General features: G+C 44.3%; 1 protein-coding gene across 1 annotated transcript; it reads left to right on the forward strand.

Moving 5' to 3' along the window:
* The first annotated feature begins 1,475 nt into the window (after positions 1-1,475).
* LOC139374893 (uncharacterized) lies at positions 1,476-15,872 on the forward strand. The gene is made up of 3 exons (XM_071116109.1): positions 1,476-1,820; positions 6,863-7,177; positions 15,501-15,872. Exons 1-3 carry the CDS (start codon positions 1,707-1,709, stop codon positions 15,681-15,683), a joined length of 612 nt encoding a protein of 203 aa, XP_070972210.1. The 5' UTR covers positions 1,476-1,706; the 3' UTR covers positions 15,684-15,872.
* Positions 15,873-22,913: the final 7,041 nt, after the last annotated feature.

Below are 22,913 nucleotides of genomic sequence, written 5' to 3' on the forward strand. Positions count from 1 at the left end.
CTGAAATGACGCGAATAAGGAACTTGTCCGTATAGTAACGTTAAGTAGCCTAGGTTAATTTAGCTGACCTTCAATTGTGGGAATTCAGCAGAGTTCTCTGAGACATTTTTACAACTCATCCAAACTCTGAAAATAAATACATGAGCAAATGTTACCAAACATGATAATAATAGGCCTGCATTACGGTAGGCAGCTAATTGTTACCTTGGAAGGTCACTGTCTCTGCGCTGAATAACGGGGCGTAGTTTTGGCTCAACTGCGTTGAGAAAAAGAAAGACGCGTCCATATAAGCCAAAATGGCTTCTCTGTGAATTGGACACTATGTCACCCGGAGTATAGAAGTGGTATTACACTTTGGAACATACCTGAATGATGCAAGTCGAGACACATCTGACATTTTGGAAGGAATAAAACGTCTGACATTTTAGTTAATACATTTAATCCTCATAATTTCCCATTGAACTGGTTTAGCGTGATTTTAGTTTAAGAATTACACTGCAATAGCGCACCTCAAGGTGTTATCTTTCACACTCAAGGCCTCAAGACAATATATGTATTTTTATTATTGAACCTTTATTTAACTCGGCGAGTCAGTTAAGAACAAATTCTTATTTACAATGACGGTCTATATAAAGTCGATTTCACCCTTGGCCTACCAAAACTACATAATCAACTGTTTCATTATTAGAAACTATTTATCACCTATCATTTAAAACATGATTCGTTTGTTTCTGGCTGTAGGCTATTATTGCGAACGCAATTCTAGATGTTTACAGACCTTGAGCCCTCGTTATTTCTCTAATGCATTGACACAACAGGCTTCCTCTATCCCCGGTGATTGACAACAATGTTACTAATCCCGTCCGGGCAGCAGTAGAGAACGTTCCGGGAAAGGGAAAAGAAAAACGCGCACTCAACGGTTCAGAAATGTAATTTTTTAAGCCTATGCATATTAGCCTATGATAAATCTTGCGAGACATGAGGCCCGATGCTATGGTTAAAAACCCACTTTCCCGTCTATTGACAAGCAATAACTATAGAGCCACACAATAACCTAATAATAAAGACTACTTGATCATCAAATCAGCTGTTACTAATTTAGGCAGTAACCTGTGACGGACTTTCCCCTGATGTAGCATATGCCTAGTTAAACAAAGGTTTAAACTAGGAAACTCGGAAATGCCAGACTTGCTAACTGGTTGAACGCGGGACGTGTTTAACTACAACCAATTAGCAAGTCTGACATTTCCGAGTTTCCCAGTCCGGACTAGCGCGTCAACGGGTCACTAGTCTTGTTGAATAGATTCGTCATTCTGTCAAATCGTTTAAACTCGTAATGAATAAATAATAGCTCCTCCCAATCCCACGCCTCCGCTTGAGTTATCCCGTTAAATTCCACATGCCTGCCTGACATAAGCCTACCGGGGGAAGGGGAGGTGTGGCACTAGACAAGGATATTTAATACTGTAACATAGTAACACAACGGGTAAAGTTGTGGAAGTAAGGGAAGGAATTCGTACACAGAAAGGTATTGAATTAACTGGCTTGGTTGAAGCCTGAGAAAGGGCGGAGACGCGCTTCTTGATGGCTGTCTAACTTTGAGCACTATGAAACAGGAAAACTAGCAGACATTAGGGAAAGTTTTAAAAAATATATTAAAAAACCTTATTGCTATTCGGTGCCTGTCTGTTGCTTCTCTACTGAATATGGCAGGGACACGTACAAGAAGAGTGGCTGGTTCGGAACAGTCCCGAACTGCGAGGGCAGCTGCTCTTGCTGAGGAGTTGCACCATGAATGCACTCTCTTATTGGAACTTTATGTAAGTATTTCGTCTAGTGTTGAGTCTGGACAGGCTATTGCATTCTGCTTCGCAGTAATTAACCTGTTATTAGGCCTACTGATTGCTTGACAAAACATGTTATTTAGCCAGTAGCCTAGCCTATGAAAGGGATATGGAAGATTGGGATATGGAAATGTGTTGATGCACATGGATTGCGATAATGGACATGTATTGATGGATTGGTGTGTGTGTGTGTGTGTGTGTGTGTGTGTGTGTGTGTGTGTGTGTGTGTGTGTGTGTGTGTGTGTGTGTCATCCGATCCAGGAGTGAGGGTTCAGGAATGTAACTAGATAAGGAGGGGGTGAATATGTGAATACTAATGTACTAATGTATAACAAGAATGACAGAGGTGGGGGGGTTTCTGGCGCACAGGTCGATGTCCGGACATGCACGTTTTTCCATGTGCATCTCGTTCTCACTCAATGAATGAACTATGTAAATGATGGGGTGCGAATGATGAAATTCTTCTTGGTTTTCCGCCAAATAGCCAGATACAGTATATCCTCCCTCTCATACGCACACATCTCAACCTGCAGCTCCCTTCCTCTTTTGCTGCGAGGAAGGGAGCGGTTAGGAATGTAACCATTATCTATTAGCCGACTAATTATACGGCAATGCTTTTGAATCTCCACCCGGCAGGTAGCCTAGTTAGAGCGTTGGGCCATTAACCGAAAGATTGCTGGATCAAATCCCCTAGCTGGCAAGGTAAAAATCTGTGTTCCCCTGAGCAAGGCAGTTAACCAACTGTTCCCCGGGCGCCAAAGACGCGGATGTCAATTAAGGCAGCCCCCACACCTCTGATTTAGAGGGGTTGGGTTGAATGCCGAAGGCATTCAGTTGTACTACTGACTAGGTCTCCCCCCAGTGGCGTTTCTAGCTGATCTGGCTCCCTTGGTGTTTTCACATTTTTTCTTATGGGAGTTTCAAGCTTCTGAATCTGACGGTTGACATTGAGATTGAATTCGTATTTGAAAGGTATTCTCGGCAAGATGACATTGCCACAAACAACACCATATCAGGCGTTTTTAGTTGTACGGCTAAAGCACCTAACAGTAGACGAAAGTCGAGGAGTAAGTCTGAGGGAGGTGCATCTGCGACAAATGAAAGTCGGACACTAAAGTGATTTTCCAACAGCAAGGCTCAAATCAACATGACAGTGTTGCCATTGATTATAAAATGTTTTCTTCGTAATGATTAAATAAACATGTATCTAACCCCCATATCACACAAACTGAAATCATAATATAATATTGTGTGTTTACACATTGTACAATCAATTAGTGAGAGAGAGATTCAAATATCCCATTGATTTTGTATATCCACTGTACACATAAAGCAAATTGGTTCTTGTTTTTGGTCACACGGGTCAAACAAAAACCACCTAATGATTGGTTGACAATAGAGCCTTCACAGTGTAGTCAATGGCTGCAGGATGAACTTGGTGAAGAGCAACTGCAGCAACTTGCAGTCAAAACTTCATGCCCTTTGATCACATGATTTTTGTCAAGTTTATGCAGTCGACGGGTAGGCTCAAGTCAAAACATTTTTACCTCAGAAAGCAACACAATTTGAAAGGCGGTGAACAACGATTGTCACCAACTTGACAAAAATGATCCGCTCAAACGTGTCCATTGAGATGAGCATGATGCAAGACTAGTGTCACGCCCTGGCCATAGAGAGGTTTTATTCTCTATTTTGGTTAGGTCAGGGTGTGACTAGGGTGGGAATTCTAGTTTCCTTATTTCTATGTTAGTGTGTTCGCCTCCAGTGATGATCCATGGCACGAAGCCTCCAGTGATGATCCATGGCACGAAGCCTCCAGTGATGATCCATGGCACAAAGCCTCCAGTAACGATCCATGGCACGAAGCCTCCAGTGACGATCCATGGCACGAAGCCTCCAGTGACGATCCATGGCACGAAGCCTCCAGTGACGATCCATGGCACGAAGCCTCCAGTGACGATCCATGGCACGAAGCCTCCAGTGACGATCCATGGCACGAAGCCTCCAGTGACGATCCATGGCACGAAGCCTCCAGTGACGATCCATGGCACGAAGCCTCCAGTGATGATCCATGGCACGAAGCCTCCAGTGATGATCCATGGCACAAAGCCTCCAGTGATGATCCATGGCACGAAGCCTCCAGTGATGATCCATGGCACGAAGCCTCTAGTGATGATCCATGGCCCGGAGCCTCCAGTGATGATCCATGGCCCGGAGCCTTGTTACCTATTCAGGAGCCTTATGGCTTGGTGGTAGAAGCTGTTATGAAGCCTTTTGGACCTAGACTTGGCGCTCTGGTACCGCTTGCCGTGCGGTAGCAGAGAGAACAGTCTATGACTTGGGTGACTGGCGTCTTTGACAATTTTTAGGGCCTTCCTTTGACACCGCCTGGTATAGAGGTCCTGGACGACAGAAAGCTTGGCCCCAGTGATGTACTGGGCTGTACGCATTACCCTCTGTAGTGCCTTGCGGTCGGAGGCCGAGCAGTTGCCATACCAGGCGGTGATGCAACCAGTCAGGATGCTCTCGATGGTGCATCTGTATAACTTTGAGGATCTGAGGACCCATGCCAAATCTTTTCAGTCTCCTGAGGGGGAATAGGCATTGGCGTGCCCTCTTCACGACTGTCTTGGTGTGTTTGGACCATGATAGTTTGTTGGTGATGTGGACACCAAGGAACTTGAAGCTCTCAACCTGCTCCACTACAGCCCCATCAATGAGAATGGGGGCGTGCTCGGGCCCCCTTTCCCTGTAGTTCACTATCTCCTAATATTAAACAGAGTTTTTGGAAAATTTAGTTAAACAACTGAGGGAGATTTTATTGTAATTCTGCTACCAAACTTTGCATCTGCACAGTTATTCCAGTAAATGTGTTTTTGTGAAATCCTTTGCAAATTGTTCAAACTAGTCCTTGTGCGTAGAATCGTATGGTTAAACTTTGAGATCAATGTTTTGTTTGGCATGTATTTTAAAGAGAAAAATCTGAGTCAAAGCATAATTCCTTTACCATGGAATTGCCCCTATATATAAGGGCACAAGGCAAGACCAAATTTCAGACACAGGAGGCAGATGGTTGAGCTCCAATATTTATTATACCAAAAGGGGTAGGAAAAAAGCAGGTCGGAGACAGGAGAGAGTTCATAAACCAGGTCAGAGTCCAAACAGTACCAGGCCATAGGCAGGCTCGAGGTCAGAACAGGCATAGTGGTCAGGCAGGCGGATATTTCGTCTGGACAGGCAAGGGTCAAAATCAGGAGGGCTAGGAAAAGACAGACTGGGAAAAATAGGAGCTAGGAGAAATGCTGGTTAACTTGGCAAAACGAGACGAACTGGCACAGAGAGACAGGAAACACAGGGATAAATACACCGGGGACTAATGGGGAAAACAGGAGACACTTGGAGGTGGGTGGAGACAATCAAAAAAGACAGGTGAAATAGATCAAGGTGTGACACCTTATGCATTACTTCCCCACAGTTGCAAGAAGTTACATCCCCCAAAACACTGAAACTATACAACACATACATGTCTCCTAGCCTCCCACACATAGGCTTCTTTCTGTCACTTACACTACATTTTTTTTAATGTAAAAACAAACTAAACTGAATTTAAAACACAAATCTTAAAGCTACTATAAATAAAAACGAATAGAAAAACACAAAACTATAATAATCTTGGTTTAGGTAGATTACTCAACATAATACACACATGCGGTTTACGTAAATTCAGTCAAGATATAGCCCACAATTTTCATCTTATCTATTACCACGTAGTCCTTACTCATAAGGTGTTGAAATAGATCATGACAGTCAGATCAAGAGCTTGCTGTCTTCGGTTTGCCTTACCTCTGCCTCTCCCTCTAGACAAGCCTATCTATACAATAGCCCTCAAAGTTCATAACCCACTCCACTGCTCCCTGTCTAGTAGCCTATTACAAACCAATATACACATTTACTTGACCATTGCCCTTGTGTAAGCAGGGCTGCCTTGTCAATGTTACACGGTAATCATTCTACCACACAGGCACAGAATAATTTTCACGGTGGTCAGAATGTCAGCACCTTGGTATAATGTATAACTGGGGGTTAAGTACTCAAGGGAATCTCAGCTCACTCACTATTCTCTGATCTAGATGCAATAGAATATAATAACTTCCTACCACACACACACACACACACACAGCACTTGTCACCTGTGATGTCACACATCCTGCCTGTTTTTCCCCCTGGAGTGGTTGGGGAAGGTTGGTTCTGGTAGTTGAACCAGCCATCCCTTTGAACCACTAACCCCCTCTGTTCCAATGGGGCCAGGGCGGATGTTGTCCTAACCGCAATATAGGGTTCAAACATTTGCCAGTTGTTGCTCATCAAGGAAAATTGCTCGACTATCATCGGAAAATGGGCAAACATGCTCTTTACTGCACAGTCTCTTAGGTCAGCTCTTTTGTACTTCCTTGAACATTCCACGTGCAGTTTGGTTTCAATACTAACTCGGAATGAGTGACTTATTCATATATGCATTCCTCATGGCCACAGCTTCCCATTACAACGGTGTCCATATTCGGACAGACTCAGGAGCAGTAAAACGTGGTGTCCATGGTGGTATTTCAAAATAGAAAATAGTGGTGTCTTAAGAAAGGCTTTTCCAAATGTGTTAAGGCTGTGACTAGCGCTTTATATTTTATGAACAAAATAGAGTAGTGGCACTTATTAAGCCGTAAACCTTTGTCAATGCCTCGTCTCTTTTAGAGAACTGGATTAGCAGTGCTGCCTTTGAGTTGCATTAGCATATTGAGTTTGGTTGCGCACTAATTGTTGTGTTATGCCTGACTTTGGTCATCTGTGGTGATTCCATTGCAGTGTAACCGTTTCGTTGTGCAAAAAAAACACGTTTATTTTTCTCCACTCACTGTCATGGAAATGTACTTTTAAACACTGCTAATGTGTTTTTTCTTTACACGGCATCACCCTCCTCTTCCTCTCCACCTCCATACTCTCTCCATCCCTCCTCCTCACTTCAGAGAAAAAAGGAGACGTTCGCAGAGGAACTCACCGTCGGCGGGGAGCGCCTGGTGACCGTGCCGCCGCTCTCCTCCCAGCTCTCGCCGAATGACAGGTTGTGGCGCCTCTACTCCGCCCTGCAACAGTGCCGGAACTTTCTGGAGCGTGCCATTGGCCTGGAAGAGGGGGTGGGAAACGGCGGGGACAGGGCCCAATACGAAAGCCAGAGGAAAACAGTGAGGGACCGGCTGGGGCACCTGTTGGCGAGCACACGGCTCCTCCTGGAGGACGGAGCTGGAACTGCAGCCTTCACTCCTGATCCGAAGAATACTGAGGTACAGAATCACTGGTGTACGGTAAAGTTGCCCCTAGACACTAATCTGGGGTCAGTTTTGAATTTCCCCCACAAATGTTTAAGGTTAAGATACAGTACCTACTGGAAACCCTCAGTTAACCCAGCAGGTCTCATTTCAGTACTTGAATACCTGTAAAATCCTACCTCCTTACTTGGAAGTCATCCTTGATCTGACATGGTATGGTGAACATAATGTAGTGTAAACCCTGATGAAAGCTACTGGCCGAAACATGTTGGTTTTTAACAATAACAAAGCAGTTTATCAGCTGACCCTGTCTTCCAAGAGAATTGCTGAATTTCCTCTTCCCTTCAGTTTGCTCCTCAATTCATGCACCTAGGTTGCAGAGCAAGGTTCATTTCCCTTTTTAGTGTAAACCAGGGCCACGTATAGAAGACAGATAAGACTGGTGGAAACATTTTGCTTTCAGATATCCCTAATATTTCAGATCACTGATGAGTTCAAGGAGGAGAGGAAGAAATTAGGCTTTTGTTATTCAGAACTTATGATATAAACTGTTTTATGCAAGGACAATACTTTTTAGTTTAAACAAACTGATTATATTATATTGTTTATTAATCATAGTTTGTTAATAATTATTTATATATACGATTCGGTCAAATCAGTTGTTTATATGTACTGTATACAGTTGAAGTCGGACGTTTACATACACCGTAGCCAAATACATTTAAACAAAGTTTTTCACAATTCCTGACATTTAATCCTAGTAAAAATTCCCTGTCTTAGGTCAGTTAGGATCACCACTTTATTTTAAGAATGTGAAATGTCAGAATAATAGTAGAGAATGATTTATTTCAGCTTTTATTTCTTTCATCACATTCCCAGTGGGTCAGAAGTTTACCTACACTCAATTAGTATTTGGTAGCATTGCCTTTAAATTGTTTAACTTGGGTCAAACATTTCGTGTAGCCTTCCACAAGCTTCCCACAATAAGTTGGGTGAATTTTGGGTCAATCCTCCTGACAGAGCTGGTGTAACTGAATCAGGTTTGTAGGCCTCCTTGCTCGCGCACGCTTTTTCAGTTCTGCCCACACATTTTCTATGGGATTGAGGTCAGGGCTTTGTGATGGCCACTCCAATACCTTGACATTGTTATCCTTAAGCCATTTTGCCACAACTTTGGAAGTATGCTTGGGGTCATTGTCCATTTGGAAGAACCATTTGAGACAAAGCTTTAACTTCCTGACTGATGTCTTGACATGTTGCTTCAGTATATACACAATTTTCCTCCCCCATGATGCCATCTATTTTGTTTAGTGCACCAGTCCCTCCTGCAGCAAAGCACCCCCACAACATGATGCTGCCGCCTCGGTGCTTCACGGTTGGGATGGTGTTCTTCGGCTTTCGAGCATCCCCCTTTTTCCTCCAAACATAACAATGGTCATTACGGCCAAACAGTTCTATTTTTGCTTCATCAGACTAGAGAATATTTCTCCAAAAAAGTATGATTTTTGTCCCCATGTGCAGTTGCAAACCATAGTCTGGCTTTTATATGGCGGTTTTGGAGCAGTGGCTTCTTCCTTGCTGAGCGGCCTTTCAGGTTCTCTCGAAATAGGACTCGTTTTACTGTGGATATAGATACGTTTGTACCTGTTTCCTCCAGCATCTTCACAAGGTCCTTTGCTGTTGTTCTGGGATTGATTTGCACTTTTCGCACCAAAGTACGTTCATCTCTAGGAGACAGAACGTGTCTCCTTCCTGAGCGGTATGACTGCTGCGTGGTCCCATGGTGTTTATACTTGCGTACTATTGTTTGTACAGATGAACGTGGTACCTTCAGGCATTTGGAAATTGCTCCCAAGGATGAACCAGACTTGTTGAGGTCTACAATTTTTTTTCTGAGGTCTTGGCTGATTTCTTTTGATTTTCCCATGATGTTGTCACACCCTGGCCATAGAGAGGCTTTTATTCTCAATTTTGGTTAGGCCAGGGTGTGACTAGGATGGGCATTCTAGTTTCTTTATTTTTATTTCTATTTCTTTGTTTTTGGCCGAGTGTGGTTCCCAATCAGAGGCAGCTGTCTAGCCTTTCCCCACCTGTGTTTTGTGGGTAGTTGTTTTCTGTATAGTTTATTTGCCTTACAGAACTGTTTGTTTTTCACTTTGTTATTTTGTTTGAGTGTTTTGATCAATAAATATCATGAACACTTACCACGCTGCCCTTTGGTCGATGCCTTCTGACGAGAGACGTAACAGATGTCAAGCAAAGAGGCACTGGGTTTGAAGGTAGGCCTTGAAATACATCCACAGGTACACCTCCAATTTACTCAAATTATGTCAATTAGCCTATCAGAAGCTTCTAAAGCCATGACATAATTTTTCAGGAATTTTCCAAGCTGTTTTTAAAGGCACAGTCAACTTAGTGAATGTAAACTTCTGACCCACTGGAATTGTGATACAGTGAATTATAAGTTAAATATTCTGTCTGTAAACAATTGTTGGAAAAATTATTTGTGTCATGCACAAAGTAGATCTCCTAACCAACTTGCCTAAACTATAGTTTGCTAACAAGAAATTTGTGGAGTGGCTGAAAAACTTTAATGACTACAATCTAAGTGCATGTAAACTTCCGACTTCAACTGTATATACAATGGGGTTTGAAATTATTGACACCCTTAATAAAGATGAACAATAATGGCTGTATAAAATAAATAATTCAAACACTAAGCTATATATTATGCTACAAAAAAATGGGAAATTATATTGTTTTATACTAATACAATTGCTCAGAGAAATAGTTTTAGTGTAACGAGATATTTTTTTATTTTAAAAAGGTAGGGTTCAACATTTTTGACACCCCTTTTTCGAAACCTTTCAATACCTCACCTTATGACGATAACAGCACTTAACTTTTTTGAAAATATTTTATGAGTTGGAGATCCCATTGGGAGGGATCTTAGACTATTCCTCCATACAGAATCCTTCACAATGGGTTTCAAGTCCTGAGACATAACTTTCTGCATTTATAAAAGGCACTTCACAGGTGTGGATCATTGTTACTCTAACTTCCGCGACGCATATAAGGCCCTGCCCCGCCCCCCTTTCGGAAAAGCTGACCACGACTCCATTTTGTTGATCCCTGCCTACAGACAGAAACTAAAACAAGAGGCTCCCACGCTGAGGTCTGTCCAACGCTGGTCCGACCAAGCTGACTCCACACTCCAAGACTGCTTCCATCACGTGGACTGGGAGATGTTTCGTATTGCGTCAGATAACAACATTGACGAATACGCTGATTCGGTGTGCGAGTTCATTAGAACGTGCGTTGAAGATGTCGTTCCCATAGCAACGATTAAAACATTCCCTAACCAGAAACCGTGGATTGATGGCAGCATTCGTGTGAAACTGAAAGCGCGAACCACTGCTTTTAATCAGGGCAAGGTGTCTGGTAGCATGACCGAATACAAACAGTGCAGCTATTCCCTCCGCAAGGCTATCAAACAAGCTAAGCGCCAGTACAGAGACAAAGTAGAATCTCAATTCAACGGCTCAGACACAAGAGGCATGTGGCAGGGTCTACAGTCAATCACAGACTACAGGAAGAAACCCAGCCCAGTCACGGACCAGGATGTCTTGCTCCCAGGCAGACTAAATAACTTTTTTTGCCCGCTTTGAGGACAATACAGTCCTTCACTGCAGCCGAGGTGAGTAAGACATTTAAACGTGTTAACCCTCGCAAGGCTGCAGGCCCAGACGGCATCCCCAGCCGCGCCCTCAGAGCATGCGCAGACCAGCTGGCCGGTGTGTTTACGGACATATTCAATCAATCCCTATACCAGTCTGCTGTTCCCACATGCTTCAAGAGGGCCACCATTGTTCCTGTTCCCAAGAAAGCTAAGGTAACTGAGCTAAACGACTACCGCCCCGTAGCACTCACATCCGTCATCATGAAGTGCTTTGAGAGACTAGTCAAGGACCATATCACCTCCACCCTACCTGACACCCTAGACCCACTCCAGTTTGCTTACCGCCGAAATAGGTCCACAGACGATGCAATCTCAACCACACTGCACACTGCCCTAACCCATCTGGACAAGAGGAATACCTATGTGAGAATGCTGTTCATCGACTACAGCTCGGCATTCAACACCATAGTACCCTCCAAGCTCGTCATCAAGCTCGAGACCCTGGGTCTCGACCCCGCCCTGTGCAACTGGGTACTGGACTTCCTGACGGGCCGCCCCCAGGTGGTGAGGGTAGGCAACAACATCTCCTCCCCGCTGATCCTCAACACCGGGGCCCCACAAGGGTGCGTTCTGAGCCCTCTCCTGTACTCCCTGTTCACCCACGACTGCGTGGCCACGCACGCCTCCAACTCAATCATCAAGTTTGCGGACGACACAACAGTGGTAGGCTTGATTACCAACAACGACGAGACGGCCTACAGGGAGGAGGTGAGGGCCCTCGGAGTGTGGTGTCAGGAAAATAACCTCACACTCAACGTCAACAAAACTAAGGAGATGATTGTGGACTTCAGGAAACAGCAGAGGGAACACCCCCCTATCCACATCGATGGAACAGTAGTGGAGAGGGTAGCAAGTTTTAAGTTCCTCGGCATACACATCACAGACAAACTGAATTGGTCCACTCACACAGACAGCATCGTGAAGAAGGCGCAGCAGCGCCTCTTCAACCTCAGGAGGCTGAAGAAATTCGGCTTGTCACCAAAAGCACTCACAAACTTCTACAGATGCACAATCGAGAGCATCCTGGCGGGCTGTATCACCGCCTGGTATGGCAACTGCACCGCCCTCAACCGTAAGGCTCTCCAGAGGGTAGTGAGGTCTGCACAACGCATCACCGGGGGCAAACTACCTGCCCTCCAGGACACCTACACCACCCGATTTCACAGGAAGGCCATAAAGATCATCAAGGACATCAACCACCCGAGCCACTGCCTGTTTTTTTTTTTGATTTGTTGCTCTGTTGGAAACAATATGAGGGGTTGGAGTGGATGAGGCACAGTAACAGTGGATTTAAAAATATATATTGTCACACCAGATAGGTGGGGTGAAATGAGTTGTTTTATGGGGTCAGCCATAGTATTACGATCAATTTTACGGCCAATGAACAATTTCTGTGGATTTTCAAATCAAATCCCATTTTATTTGTCACATGCTCCAAATACAACAGCTGTAGATAGACCTTACCGTGAAATGCTGACTTACAAGCCCTTAACCAACAATGCAATTTCAAGAAAAATAGGAGTTAAGAAAATATTTACTAAATAAGCAAAAGTTTAAAAAAATTAAAGAGTAACAGTAAAATAACAATAACGAGGCAAAATAAAGGGGGTACCGGTACAGAGTCAACTTGATTTTGATGTGTGCTTGGGGTTATTGTCTTGCTGGAAGATCCACTTGCAGCACTGGTGTGCGTGGCCAAAAACCTAATTTTCATGTAATCTGACCAAAACAGTGGCTCGAATACAAGTGGCAATTTGTTGGACATTTGCTGGATGACATGAAAATAGAGCTCTTTGGTCACGTACACCAGTGGTGGGGTTGGCATCGAAATGAGAATGTCTGAGCAGAAAATCCCATACCTATTGTAAAAATATGGTGGGGGATCTTTGATGTTATGGGGCTATTTTGCTTTGACTGGTCCTGGGGCCCTTGTTAAGGTCAACGGCATCATGAACTTTACCAAGTACCAGGACATTTTAGCCAAAAACTTGGTTGCCTCTGCCAGGAGGCTAAAACTTGGCCACAAGTGGATCTTCCACTTGGATTAGCTAACACAACGTGCCATCTTTATGCCACGGTTGTCATAAAGAGGAGAACAAGGCGCAGCGTGGTAAGCGAACATAACGCTTTAATTAAAAAGAGAACACTGAACAGAACTAAACAAAACAACAAAACGAGCCGTGAAATATGGCTAGTGCAGAACAGGCAACTAAACATAGAATAACAACCCACAAAATAACCAAGGAATTTGGCTACCTAAATATGGTTCCCAATCAGAGACAACGATAAACAGCTGCCTCTGATTGAGAGCCAATCTAGGCAACCATAGACATATAAACACCTAGACATACAAAAAACCCTAGACAATACAAAAGCAAACCACCCTTGTCACACCCTGACCTAACCAAATAATAAAGAAAACAAAGATAACTAAGGTCAGGGCGTGGCAGTACCCCCCCCCCCCCCCCCCCAAATGTCCGGACTCCCGGCCGCAAACCTAAACCTATATGGGAGGGTCTGGGTGGGCAACTAACCTTGGTGGCGGCTTTGGTTCTGGACTCCGCCCCCCTCTTTACACTGAGTCCGCTCTTGTAGCACTGACCCGTGGATCATCGCCAGAGGCTCTGGACTGCGGATCCTCGCCGTAGGCCCCGGGCTGGGGACCCTCGCTGCGTGAATCATCGCCGGATGTTCTGGACCAGGGGCCGTCGCTGGAGACCCCGGACCATCGCTGGAGACCCCAGACCGGGGACCGTCGCTGGAGACCCAGGACCGTCGTTGGAGACCCCGAGCTGGGGACCGTCGTTGGAGGCTCCGGACTGTGGCCCGGGTGGCTGATGTCCTTGATGATCTTTTTGGCCTTTCTGTGTCCTGGAGGGCAGGTAGTGTTCCCCCGGTGATGCGTTGGGCAGACCGCACCACCCTCTGGAGAGCCCTGCGGTTGCGGGCGGTGCAGTTGCCGTACCTTCTCCATTGCGGTCCCGTTGATGTGGATAGGGGCGTCCTCCCTCTGCTGTTTCCTGAAGTCCACGATCAGCTCCTTCGTTTTGTTGACGTTAAGGGAGAGGTTAATTTCCTGGCACCTCTCCGGCCAGGACCCTCAACTCCTCCCTGTAGGCTGTCTCGTAATTATTGGTAATCAGGCCTACTGCTGTTGTGTCGTCTGCAAACTTGATGATTGAGCTGGAGTCATGCGTGGCCACACAGTCATGGGTGAATAGGGAGTACAGGAGGGGGCTGAGCACGCACCCTTGTGGGGCCCCTGTGTTGAGGATCAGCAAAGTGGAGGTGTTGTTTCCTACCTTCACCACCTGGGAGTGGCCCGTCAGGAAGTCCAGGACCCAGTTGCACAGAGCGGGGTTCAGACCCAGGGCCCCGAGCTTAATGATAAGCTTGGAGGGTACTAAGGTGTTTAAGACTGAGCTATAGTCAATGAACAGCATTCTGACGTAGGTATTATTTTTGTCCAAATGGGATAGGGCAGTGTGCAGTGCAATGGCGATTGCATTGTCTGTAGATCTTTTGGGGTGGTCTGCAAATTGTGGGTCTAGGTTGTCAGGTAAGGTAGAGGTGATATAACTAGCCTCTCAAAGCACTCCATGATGATAGAAGTGAGTGCTACAGGGAGATAGTAATTTAGTTCAGTTACCTTTGCTTTCTTGGGTACAGGAACAAGGGTGGACATCACATGTCTTGCCCTTGTCCCTGATGTCTCTCTGGAACCAGATCCTCATCCTGAGCTGAACATTAACAAGTATTATACTCGGAAGCAGTGGATGGTGTGCACGCCTCCTTATTCGGACTAGAAGTCCACTCCGAATACCTCTTCTCCACCGGTGGCGTCTTGGAGCATTCTTTGGGATAAGTTAATTTGCCCTGGGGGGTACAAACAAAGGATCCAATTCTGGAAAGTTGTATTCCTGGTCGTAATGCTGGTGAGTTACCGCCGCACTGATATGCAAAAATTATTTCCGTCTGTATGTAATAACACAAAAAACATTCTGGGCTGATAATGTAATAAATAACACACAAAAAAATCATAATACTGCAAAGTTGCTTAGGAGCTAGAAGCAGAGCTGACATTTCTGTTAGCGCCATCTTGCTAAATCATTGAAAACCAGTGGTTTGAATAGAAGAGGGCAGTTTATAAGTGCAGACGAAGGATATCAATGAGGAACGGTCTAAGATCATTCCTCATTGGAGGAAAAATATTACTTGTAAAACAAAATCTCTTTCTCTGAGCAATTGTATTATTATAAAATAATGTCTTTCCCCCGTTTTTTTGAGGTTACAATATAGCTCAGTATTTGAATTATTTATTTTATACAGACATGTATGATCATCTTTATCAATAATTTCAGACCCCACTGTATGTTCTAGTGCAGTGTTTCCTAATCTATTCATGGTGCACGTCCCGGGGTTGACCAGGCGTTAGTTAGTCCACCAGCTGAATCAGGTGTGCTAGTGCTAGAACAAAAATATTTACAGCCCTCGGGATCTCCGGAAAACAGATTGGGAAATACTGTCCTGACACATCTCTCTCTCTCTCTTCCTCTCTCTTCCTCTCCCTCTCTCTGTCTGCTCCCCCCCCCTGAGTAGACAGCTAGTCCGGTGAACGGCAGCCCGTTTGCGCTAAAGCTCTGGATCTACCGCATCTTCAGCGAGCTGGAGCACTGGACGCTCACCACCTCCAGGACCCTGAAGGCCCTGCACCCCGATGGAGCCACCCCCAAGGAGAGCAGAACGAGGGGGAGGCCAAGAGGGAGGAGGACCCGGAGATGAGATAGTAGAGATTGGAAGGAGTAGCCTGTGAGTGAGGAATGGGAGAGCAGGGGAGAGAGAGGGTGAGAGAGAGGTAGCGATGGAAAGAATGGGAGAGAGATAGAGAGGTAGCTTGAGAGGATGAGGTAGGAGGGTCTGACGTGGAAGAAGAAAGAGTGAAGGCATGCAGGAGTCTGAAAGTCTGAGAGAGAGATGGAAACAAGAGGAGAAGGAAAAGAGTGACAACAGCCAGTATAAAGATTATGTGAAAAGAGGGAGAGGAGAATATGTTTAAGTTAATAAATAAATATATACAGTGGTGACAAGGACATAAGAGAAAGCATGAGAAAGTATATTACTACATACTGTACAACCAATGTGTGACATAATAGTGACATAATAGTGACATAATAGTGTTGATTTTGAAGCAATTTTGGTCATTCAAGACATACTTCTCTAACAAGGGCCCTGCGCTGTAGCTCCGCTTGCTGCTAACAGACATAGGACACTGGGTGGCACGTAGCCTAGCGGTTAGAACGTTAGGCTAGTAACTAGCTAAAATGTGTCAATAACAAACAAAAAATCGCTGTAGTTCAACACGGTTTGATGCAGTAAAAATCAAGTAAAGTTATTACAGAAGAAGTTCGCGGTTTACACCTGGTATCAAGATGTGTTCTCTGCCTGGTTTTACAGCCTACAGTCAAAGTATTCAACCATGACCTTCCTTTGGCCTACTCCAGACATACAAGGACCAGTATTTCAGAACATTTCATTTAGTCTCCTCCCACTGGGCACACACTAGTTGAATCAACGCTGTCTTCACGTCATTTCAATGAAATTACGTTGAACCAACGTGGAATAGGCGTCGAACTGACGTCTGTGCCCGGTCGGCTGTTCTCTCTTTATGCTAACTGAAAGGCAATATTCATATGTCATGTGGTCATTAATATAAGCATGATCTTGATTGTAACATTTGGTGTGGTTATTGTAAGAGATTTGGTTTGGCATCGCCTTACAATTTCCAATCTGATTAGGGAAACAGAATTTTATACAACACAGGATCATTTTGATATGGATTAAATGTTCTGATCAACTGGCCCCTGGATCCCAAAACAATCCCACAAATGAGATGTAATGTTGGTGACAGCTACAGGATCCACTTTGATAATGGAGTGTAGATTTCCGGTTCAAGACGGTGGTTTATGTGATATCAATTTCCAGTCCTTGTGAGCCGGTACAAGGACCAGCATTAGATGGAAATCACCACAAATTGTTTCACATTTAAGATGCATCCCAATAGTCTTAAATGGCTTCCTACCCATTTAGAGACTACAAACAATGGAACATTGGTCATTTTGGAGTTATGACAAGGTATGAGAAAGGGTAGGCTATTTCATTGGGTGTAGTTGCCCTTTAAAGCAGATATTGGGTCAGTTTAGCATTTTTCCCCACTAATGGTTAAGGTTAGGAATGGGGAGCGGAAGTTGATCCTAGATCTGTACCCAGGGGAAACTTCGTCCCAGAACTTTTCATTACTGGTGGATGGTAATCTCACACATTGTGCCTTGAAGTGATGTGATGAGTTTAGCTGTCCAATACAGACTGTGCCCTGCCCTCTAGTGGTGAGTAGAGGAACCAAAACAAAACATCCCAGCTGTGCAGCTCCTCCTACTGGAGAACCACTGAGAATGCAGGCTTTTGCTCCAGCCCTGCTCTAACACCAGACTCTGCTAATCCAGTTCTGAACCTGTTAAAGCTAGAAAAAAAACGATATATATAGTACCAGTCAAAAGTTTGGACACACCTAATTATTCAAGGGTTTTTAATTATTTTAGCAATTTTCTACATTATAGAATAATAGCGAAGACATCAAAACTATGAAACAACACACCAAAAAAGTGTTACACAAGTCAAAATATAGTTTATATTTGAGATTCTTCAAAGTAGCCACCCTTTGCTTTGATGACAGCTTTGCACACTCTTGGCATTCTCTCAACCAGCTTCATGAGGTAGTCACCTGGAATGCGTATCAATTAACAGGTGTGCCTTGTTAAAAGTTCATTTGTGGAATTTCTTTCCTTCTTAATGCTTTTGAGCTAATCAGTTGTGTTGTGACAAGGTAGGGCTGGAATACAGAAGATAGCCCTATTTGGTAAAAGACCAGGTCCATATTATGGCAAGAACAGCTCAAATAAGCAAAGAGAAATGACAGTCCATCATTACTTTAAGACATGAATGTCAGTCAATGTGGAAAATGTTAAGAACTTTGAAAGTTTCTTCAAGTGCAGTTGCAAAAACCATCAAGCGCTATGATGAAATGGGCTCTCATGAGGACCGCCACAGGAAAGGAAGACCCAGAGTTACCTCTACTGCAGAGGATGAGTTCATCAGAGTTAACTGCACCTCAGATTGCAGCCCAAATAAATGCTTCACAGAGTTCAAGTAGCAGACACATCTCAACATCAACTGTTCAGAGGAGACTGCGTGATTCAGGCCTTCGTGGTCGAATTGCTGCAAAGAAACCACTACTAAAAGGACACCAATAATAAGAAGAGACTTGCTTAGGCAGAGAAACATGAGCAATGGACATTAGATACGTGGAAATCTGTCCTTTGGTCTTTTGAGTCCAAATTTTGAGATTTTTGGTTCTTTGTGAGATGCAGAGTAGGTGAACGGATGATCTCCGTATGTGTGGTTTCCACTGTGAAGCATGGAGGAGAAGGTGTAATGGAGTGAGGGTGCTTTGCTGCTGACACTCAGTGATTTGTTTAGAATTAAAGGCACACTTAACCAGCATGGCTACCACAGCCCTGCAGCGATCCACCATCCCATCTGGTTTGCGCTTAGTGGGACTATCATTGGTTTTTCAACAGGACAATGACCCAACACACCTTCAGGCTGTGTAAGGGCTATTTGACCAAGAAGGAGAGGGATGGAGTGCTGCATCAGATGAACTGGCCTCCACAATCACCCGACCTCAACCCAATTGAGATGGTTTGGGATGAGTTAGACCGCAGAGTGAAGGAAAAGCAGCCAACAAGTGCTCAGCATATGTGGGAACTCCTTCAAGACTGTTGGAAAAGCAGTCCAGGTGAAGCTGGTTAGGAGAATGCCAAAAGTGTGAAAAGCTGGCGTCTAGGCAAAGGGTGGCTACTTTGAAGAATATAAAATATATTTTGATTTGTTAACACTTTTTGGTTGCTACATGATTCCATATGTGTTATGGAACCCTTGAATGAGTAGGTGTGTCCAAACTTATGACTGGTACTGTACACACACACACACACACACACACACACAAATATATATATATATATATATTTTAAACCCAATCATTACTATATGACCCCCGTTGAAACAGACCCTTTTAATATCATTGCGTAGCCGTCAAATTGGTAGGGCTGGGAGGTGTGATGTTGTTAAACCATGTTCGCAATTCAAATTAGAGCGGATTGAGCAGCTGATCAGTAGAATTAGGTGTGTTCGTGCAGGGTTGGAGCAAAAGCCTGCAGACAATAGCTCTCCAAGCGGAGGGATGGCCATCCCTATTCTTGTGTATGTGACTTTGAAGGAAAATTTAAATTGCCAGACTGAATTGTTTTTAGTACCTTTGTAGACTGAGATGCACTGTAGCAAAGTCTCCTTCATTTTTACGCTGAGTTGAGTACACACGGTTGCTGGAGCAACTAGCCCTTTCCATGACCTCTTGGTATAGTGCCAGTTGCCCCTAACCACAGATCTAGGATCAGATTACCTTATCCCCAATCCTAATTTTAACCAGTAGGAGGATGCAAACAGATCTAACCCTGTATCCTTTGGTTAGGCACATTGATGAGATTGAGAGACAGTCGTTTTTTAAAATGTATTTAACCTTTATTTATTTATTTTGAGATTTGAAATCTCTTTTTCAAGAGTGTCCTGGCCAAGATAGGCAGCACCAAGTCATTACACAATTACAGACAGACAACATGAAAAACTACAGGTAATCTAGTAAAACAACATAGAATTCACAAGAGTATAACAAAATTATAAAACAGCGAATTAAAAACATTGACAGGTCAGGGAATCCGCCTCAAAATCCTTCACAAGAGTATAACAAAATTTATAAAACAGCGAATTAAAAACATTGACAGGTCAGGGAATCCGCCTCAAAATCCTTCATCGATGATTTACAAACACCAATCGGGACAAGTTCTTCCAGTTTAAAAGTATTTTTGTAAGGCGTTCCAAGACGATGGCGCAGAGTACATAAAAGCCCTTTTTCCAAACTCAGTTCAGAAATTTGGAACAGTTAGCAGGATAAAGTCCAGCGAACGAAGAGAGTACCCACCACATTTCTGAACAATAAAAAAGCACAAATAAAATGCTAGTAAACCCAAAATGACTTTGTAAATTAAAGTTTACCAGTGACTGAGCCTACGAGTGACTAGAGAAGGCCAGCCAACCCTGGTATATAAAGTAGTTAGACATAGGACTGATGGATACTTTGTTAACACAATCCAAACTAATGTACTAACATTTCCTGTTGCTGATTTTCTTTTGGTGTGTTTCATATTAACTCTGGTGTGGTGTGGGAAGATATAGAAACCATATTTATTATTAATGTATGACTTTGAGATATGCAGAAAGGATGAAATAAATGTCTGTGGATTATATTTTGAATTGTCTCTTGGATCTGTTTGGCTTAAGGACTGGATGGCTTATGAACATTCTCGATGCAAGTGATGAGTAGTGTGTGTGTGTGTATGTGTGGGGGTGGATTTGTGTGGGTGAGTGTGTGTGTGTGTGTGCGCATTAATGATTTTGGAGCAGGAGGGAGAGGCTCATGTAAGAAAAAAAAGGCTGGGTTACATTTGAGTTTGTGTATGTGTGTGTGTGTGTATGTGTGTTGATGTTTAACTTTAAAGGAAAGACAGGATGTATGTTTGGGTAAAATAGGTGGGGTGTGTGTTTTAGGGGTGTGTGTGTGTGTGTGTGTGTGTGTGTGTGTGTGTGTGTGTGTGTGTGTGTGTGTGTGTGTGTGTGTGTGTGAGAGAGAGAGAGGGGGGGGGTGTTTGTGTGCACAGATAGTAGGGGGAATGTGTGTGTGAGAGTGTGTGGTTGTTAGAGAAGGAGTGGCAGCCAGGATGCCTGTGGAAGGGGGGGGGGGGTGAGAGACAGAGGTAAGGAGAGAGGAGGAGAGAGTAAAAGCGAGCAAGAGAGAAAATGTGTGTGTGGAGAGAGAGCGAGAGAGAGCGAGAGAGAGAGAATGTATGTGTGTGTTGTGAGGGAGGGAGGGGGAGCAAGCAGGGGAGAAAATGTGTGTGCGCATACATGTGTCTGCATGTGTTTGTGTGTGAGGGAAAGCAAGCGGGAGAGAGAATGTGTGCATGCGTCTGTGTGTGAGTGTGAGTGTGTGTCTGTACGTGTGCTTTTGTGTGTGTGTGTGTGTGTGTGTGTGTGTGTGTGTGTGTGTGTGTGTGTGTGTGCATGCGGTTGTGTGTGTGTGCCTGGATGTGTGTGCCTATGTGTGTGAGAGTGAGGGAGAGAGAGATAGAGAGAGAGGATGTGTGTGTATGCGAGTGAGTGAGAGAGAGAGAAAGGACATGTGTGTGTGAGAAAGAAAGGGGGATGGGTGTATGAGAGAGCTGTGTGTGTGAAAGGCGAGAGAGGGAAACGTGTATGTGTGTGTCTGTCTGGCTGTGTGTGTGCGTGTGTCTGCCTGTGCACTTGCGTAGGAGGGAGAATGAGTGTGTCTGTGCGTGTGTATTTGTGTGTGTCTGACAGAGATAGAGGGGGAGAGAGGAGCTCTGCAAATGGCGTGTGTGTGTGTGTGTGTGTGTGTGTGTGTGTGTGTGTGTGTGTGTGTGTGTGTGTGTGTGTGTGTGTGTGTGTGTGTGTGTGTGTGTGTGTGTGCGTATCCATGTGTATGTGTGTATCCGTGTGTGTATGTTTGTATCTGTGTGTGTGTGTATTCGTGTGTGTGTTACAGTGCAATAATATCTGTACTGTATGTCAGGGAAAATATGTGTAGTGTGTGTTTGTGTGTGTTACGGTGCAACAAAATGTGTCGGTGCCTTTTGTAGGAAAATGATGTTAGCCTACTCTTCTATTATAAAGGCTTGTGTGTGTGTGACTATTGTTTGACGTGTGTGTATGTGCACGTGGATGCAGTGAATTTTCTCATCTTACAGGAGGCTACACACACCACTGCTCACAAATGAAATATGTCAATCCAACCTGACAAATATAAAGTGGTCAGTGTGACTTTTCAACTTTTTAGAGACCTGAATTCACCTATTATTCAACCTTTATATAGGCAAGTCAGTTGAGAAAACATTCTCATTTACAATTACAGCCTACCCCAGCCAAGCCCTAACCCAGACATTGCCGTACCAATTGTGCGCCACCCAATCACGGCTGGTTGTGATAGAGCCTGGAATTGAACCAGGTCTGTAGTGACGCCTCTAGAACTAAGATTCACTGCCTTAGACCGCTGCGCCACTTGGGAGCCCTAAAAGGGATAGCAGAGGATGGTTACGTGAGCCTATGTCCATCTTCAATGGTAATTGTAACCAGTGGCGACCCGTCATTCAGGGCAGGTGGGGCAGAGTCACACCTGTTTTGAGCCCCACATTTTATGCAAAAAGTGTTTGTTTTTTTAATGGGGGGGGGGGGGGGGGGGGCTTGCCTGTTTTGCATGTTATTTTGGCATTAATATGTGTCACATATCAGTTTGCAAATAATGTAAAAAAATAAATATAGAATTGAGTTAATAAAGCCGCATTCAAACATGGTCACGTTTTTGTTTCTCGTGTAAGGCAGCTCCAAAAGTTAGGTGTTTCAGCCTAGCTCAGTGCTTTCTGTGATGGTGGGGCAAGCCAGCAGAAAATACGGAGTATTGCGCCGTGATTGGCTCAGTGTTCTGTCACTCATGGGGACACTACGTCACTGCCAAGTCTAAGGGTAGACCTTGAAAATTCAAGCCCCTTGGGTGCTGCTATAGAGTTACATTAGAAGTGCCTAGCTCAGGCTCCCGAGTAGTGCAGCGGTTTAAGGCACTGCATCTCAGTGCAAGAGGCATCACTACAGTCCCTGGTTTGAATCCAGGCTGAATCACATCTGGCCGTGATTGGGAGTCCCATAGGGCGGCGCACAATTGGCCCAGCATTGTCCGGGTTTGGCCGGGGTAGGCCATCATTGTAAATAAGAATTTGTTTAAACTGACTTGCCTAGTTAAATAAAAGTTACATAAAAATAAAATAACATAAA

This window comes from Oncorhynchus clarkii, chromosome 19 (assembly GCF_045791955.1).
Source record: "Oncorhynchus clarkii lewisi isolate Uvic-CL-2024 chromosome 19, UVic_Ocla_1.0, whole genome shotgun sequence".
Lineage (NCBI taxonomy): Eukaryota > Metazoa > Chordata > Actinopteri > Salmoniformes > Salmonidae > Oncorhynchus > Oncorhynchus clarkii.

Coding starts and splice junctions, on each gene's coding strand:
- LOC139374893 (XM_071116109.1), top strand. CDS start 1,707: ATGGCAGGGACACGTACAAGAAGAGTGGCTGGTTCGGAACAGTCCCGA. Junction 1,821..6,862: donor CTCTCTTATTGGAACTTTAT/GTAAGTATTTCG, acceptor TCCTCACTTCAG/AGAAAAAAGGAGACGTTCGC. Junction 7,178..15,500: donor CTGATCCGAAGAATACTGAG/GTACAGAATCAC, acceptor CCCCCTGAGTAG/ACAGCTAGTCCGGTGAACGG.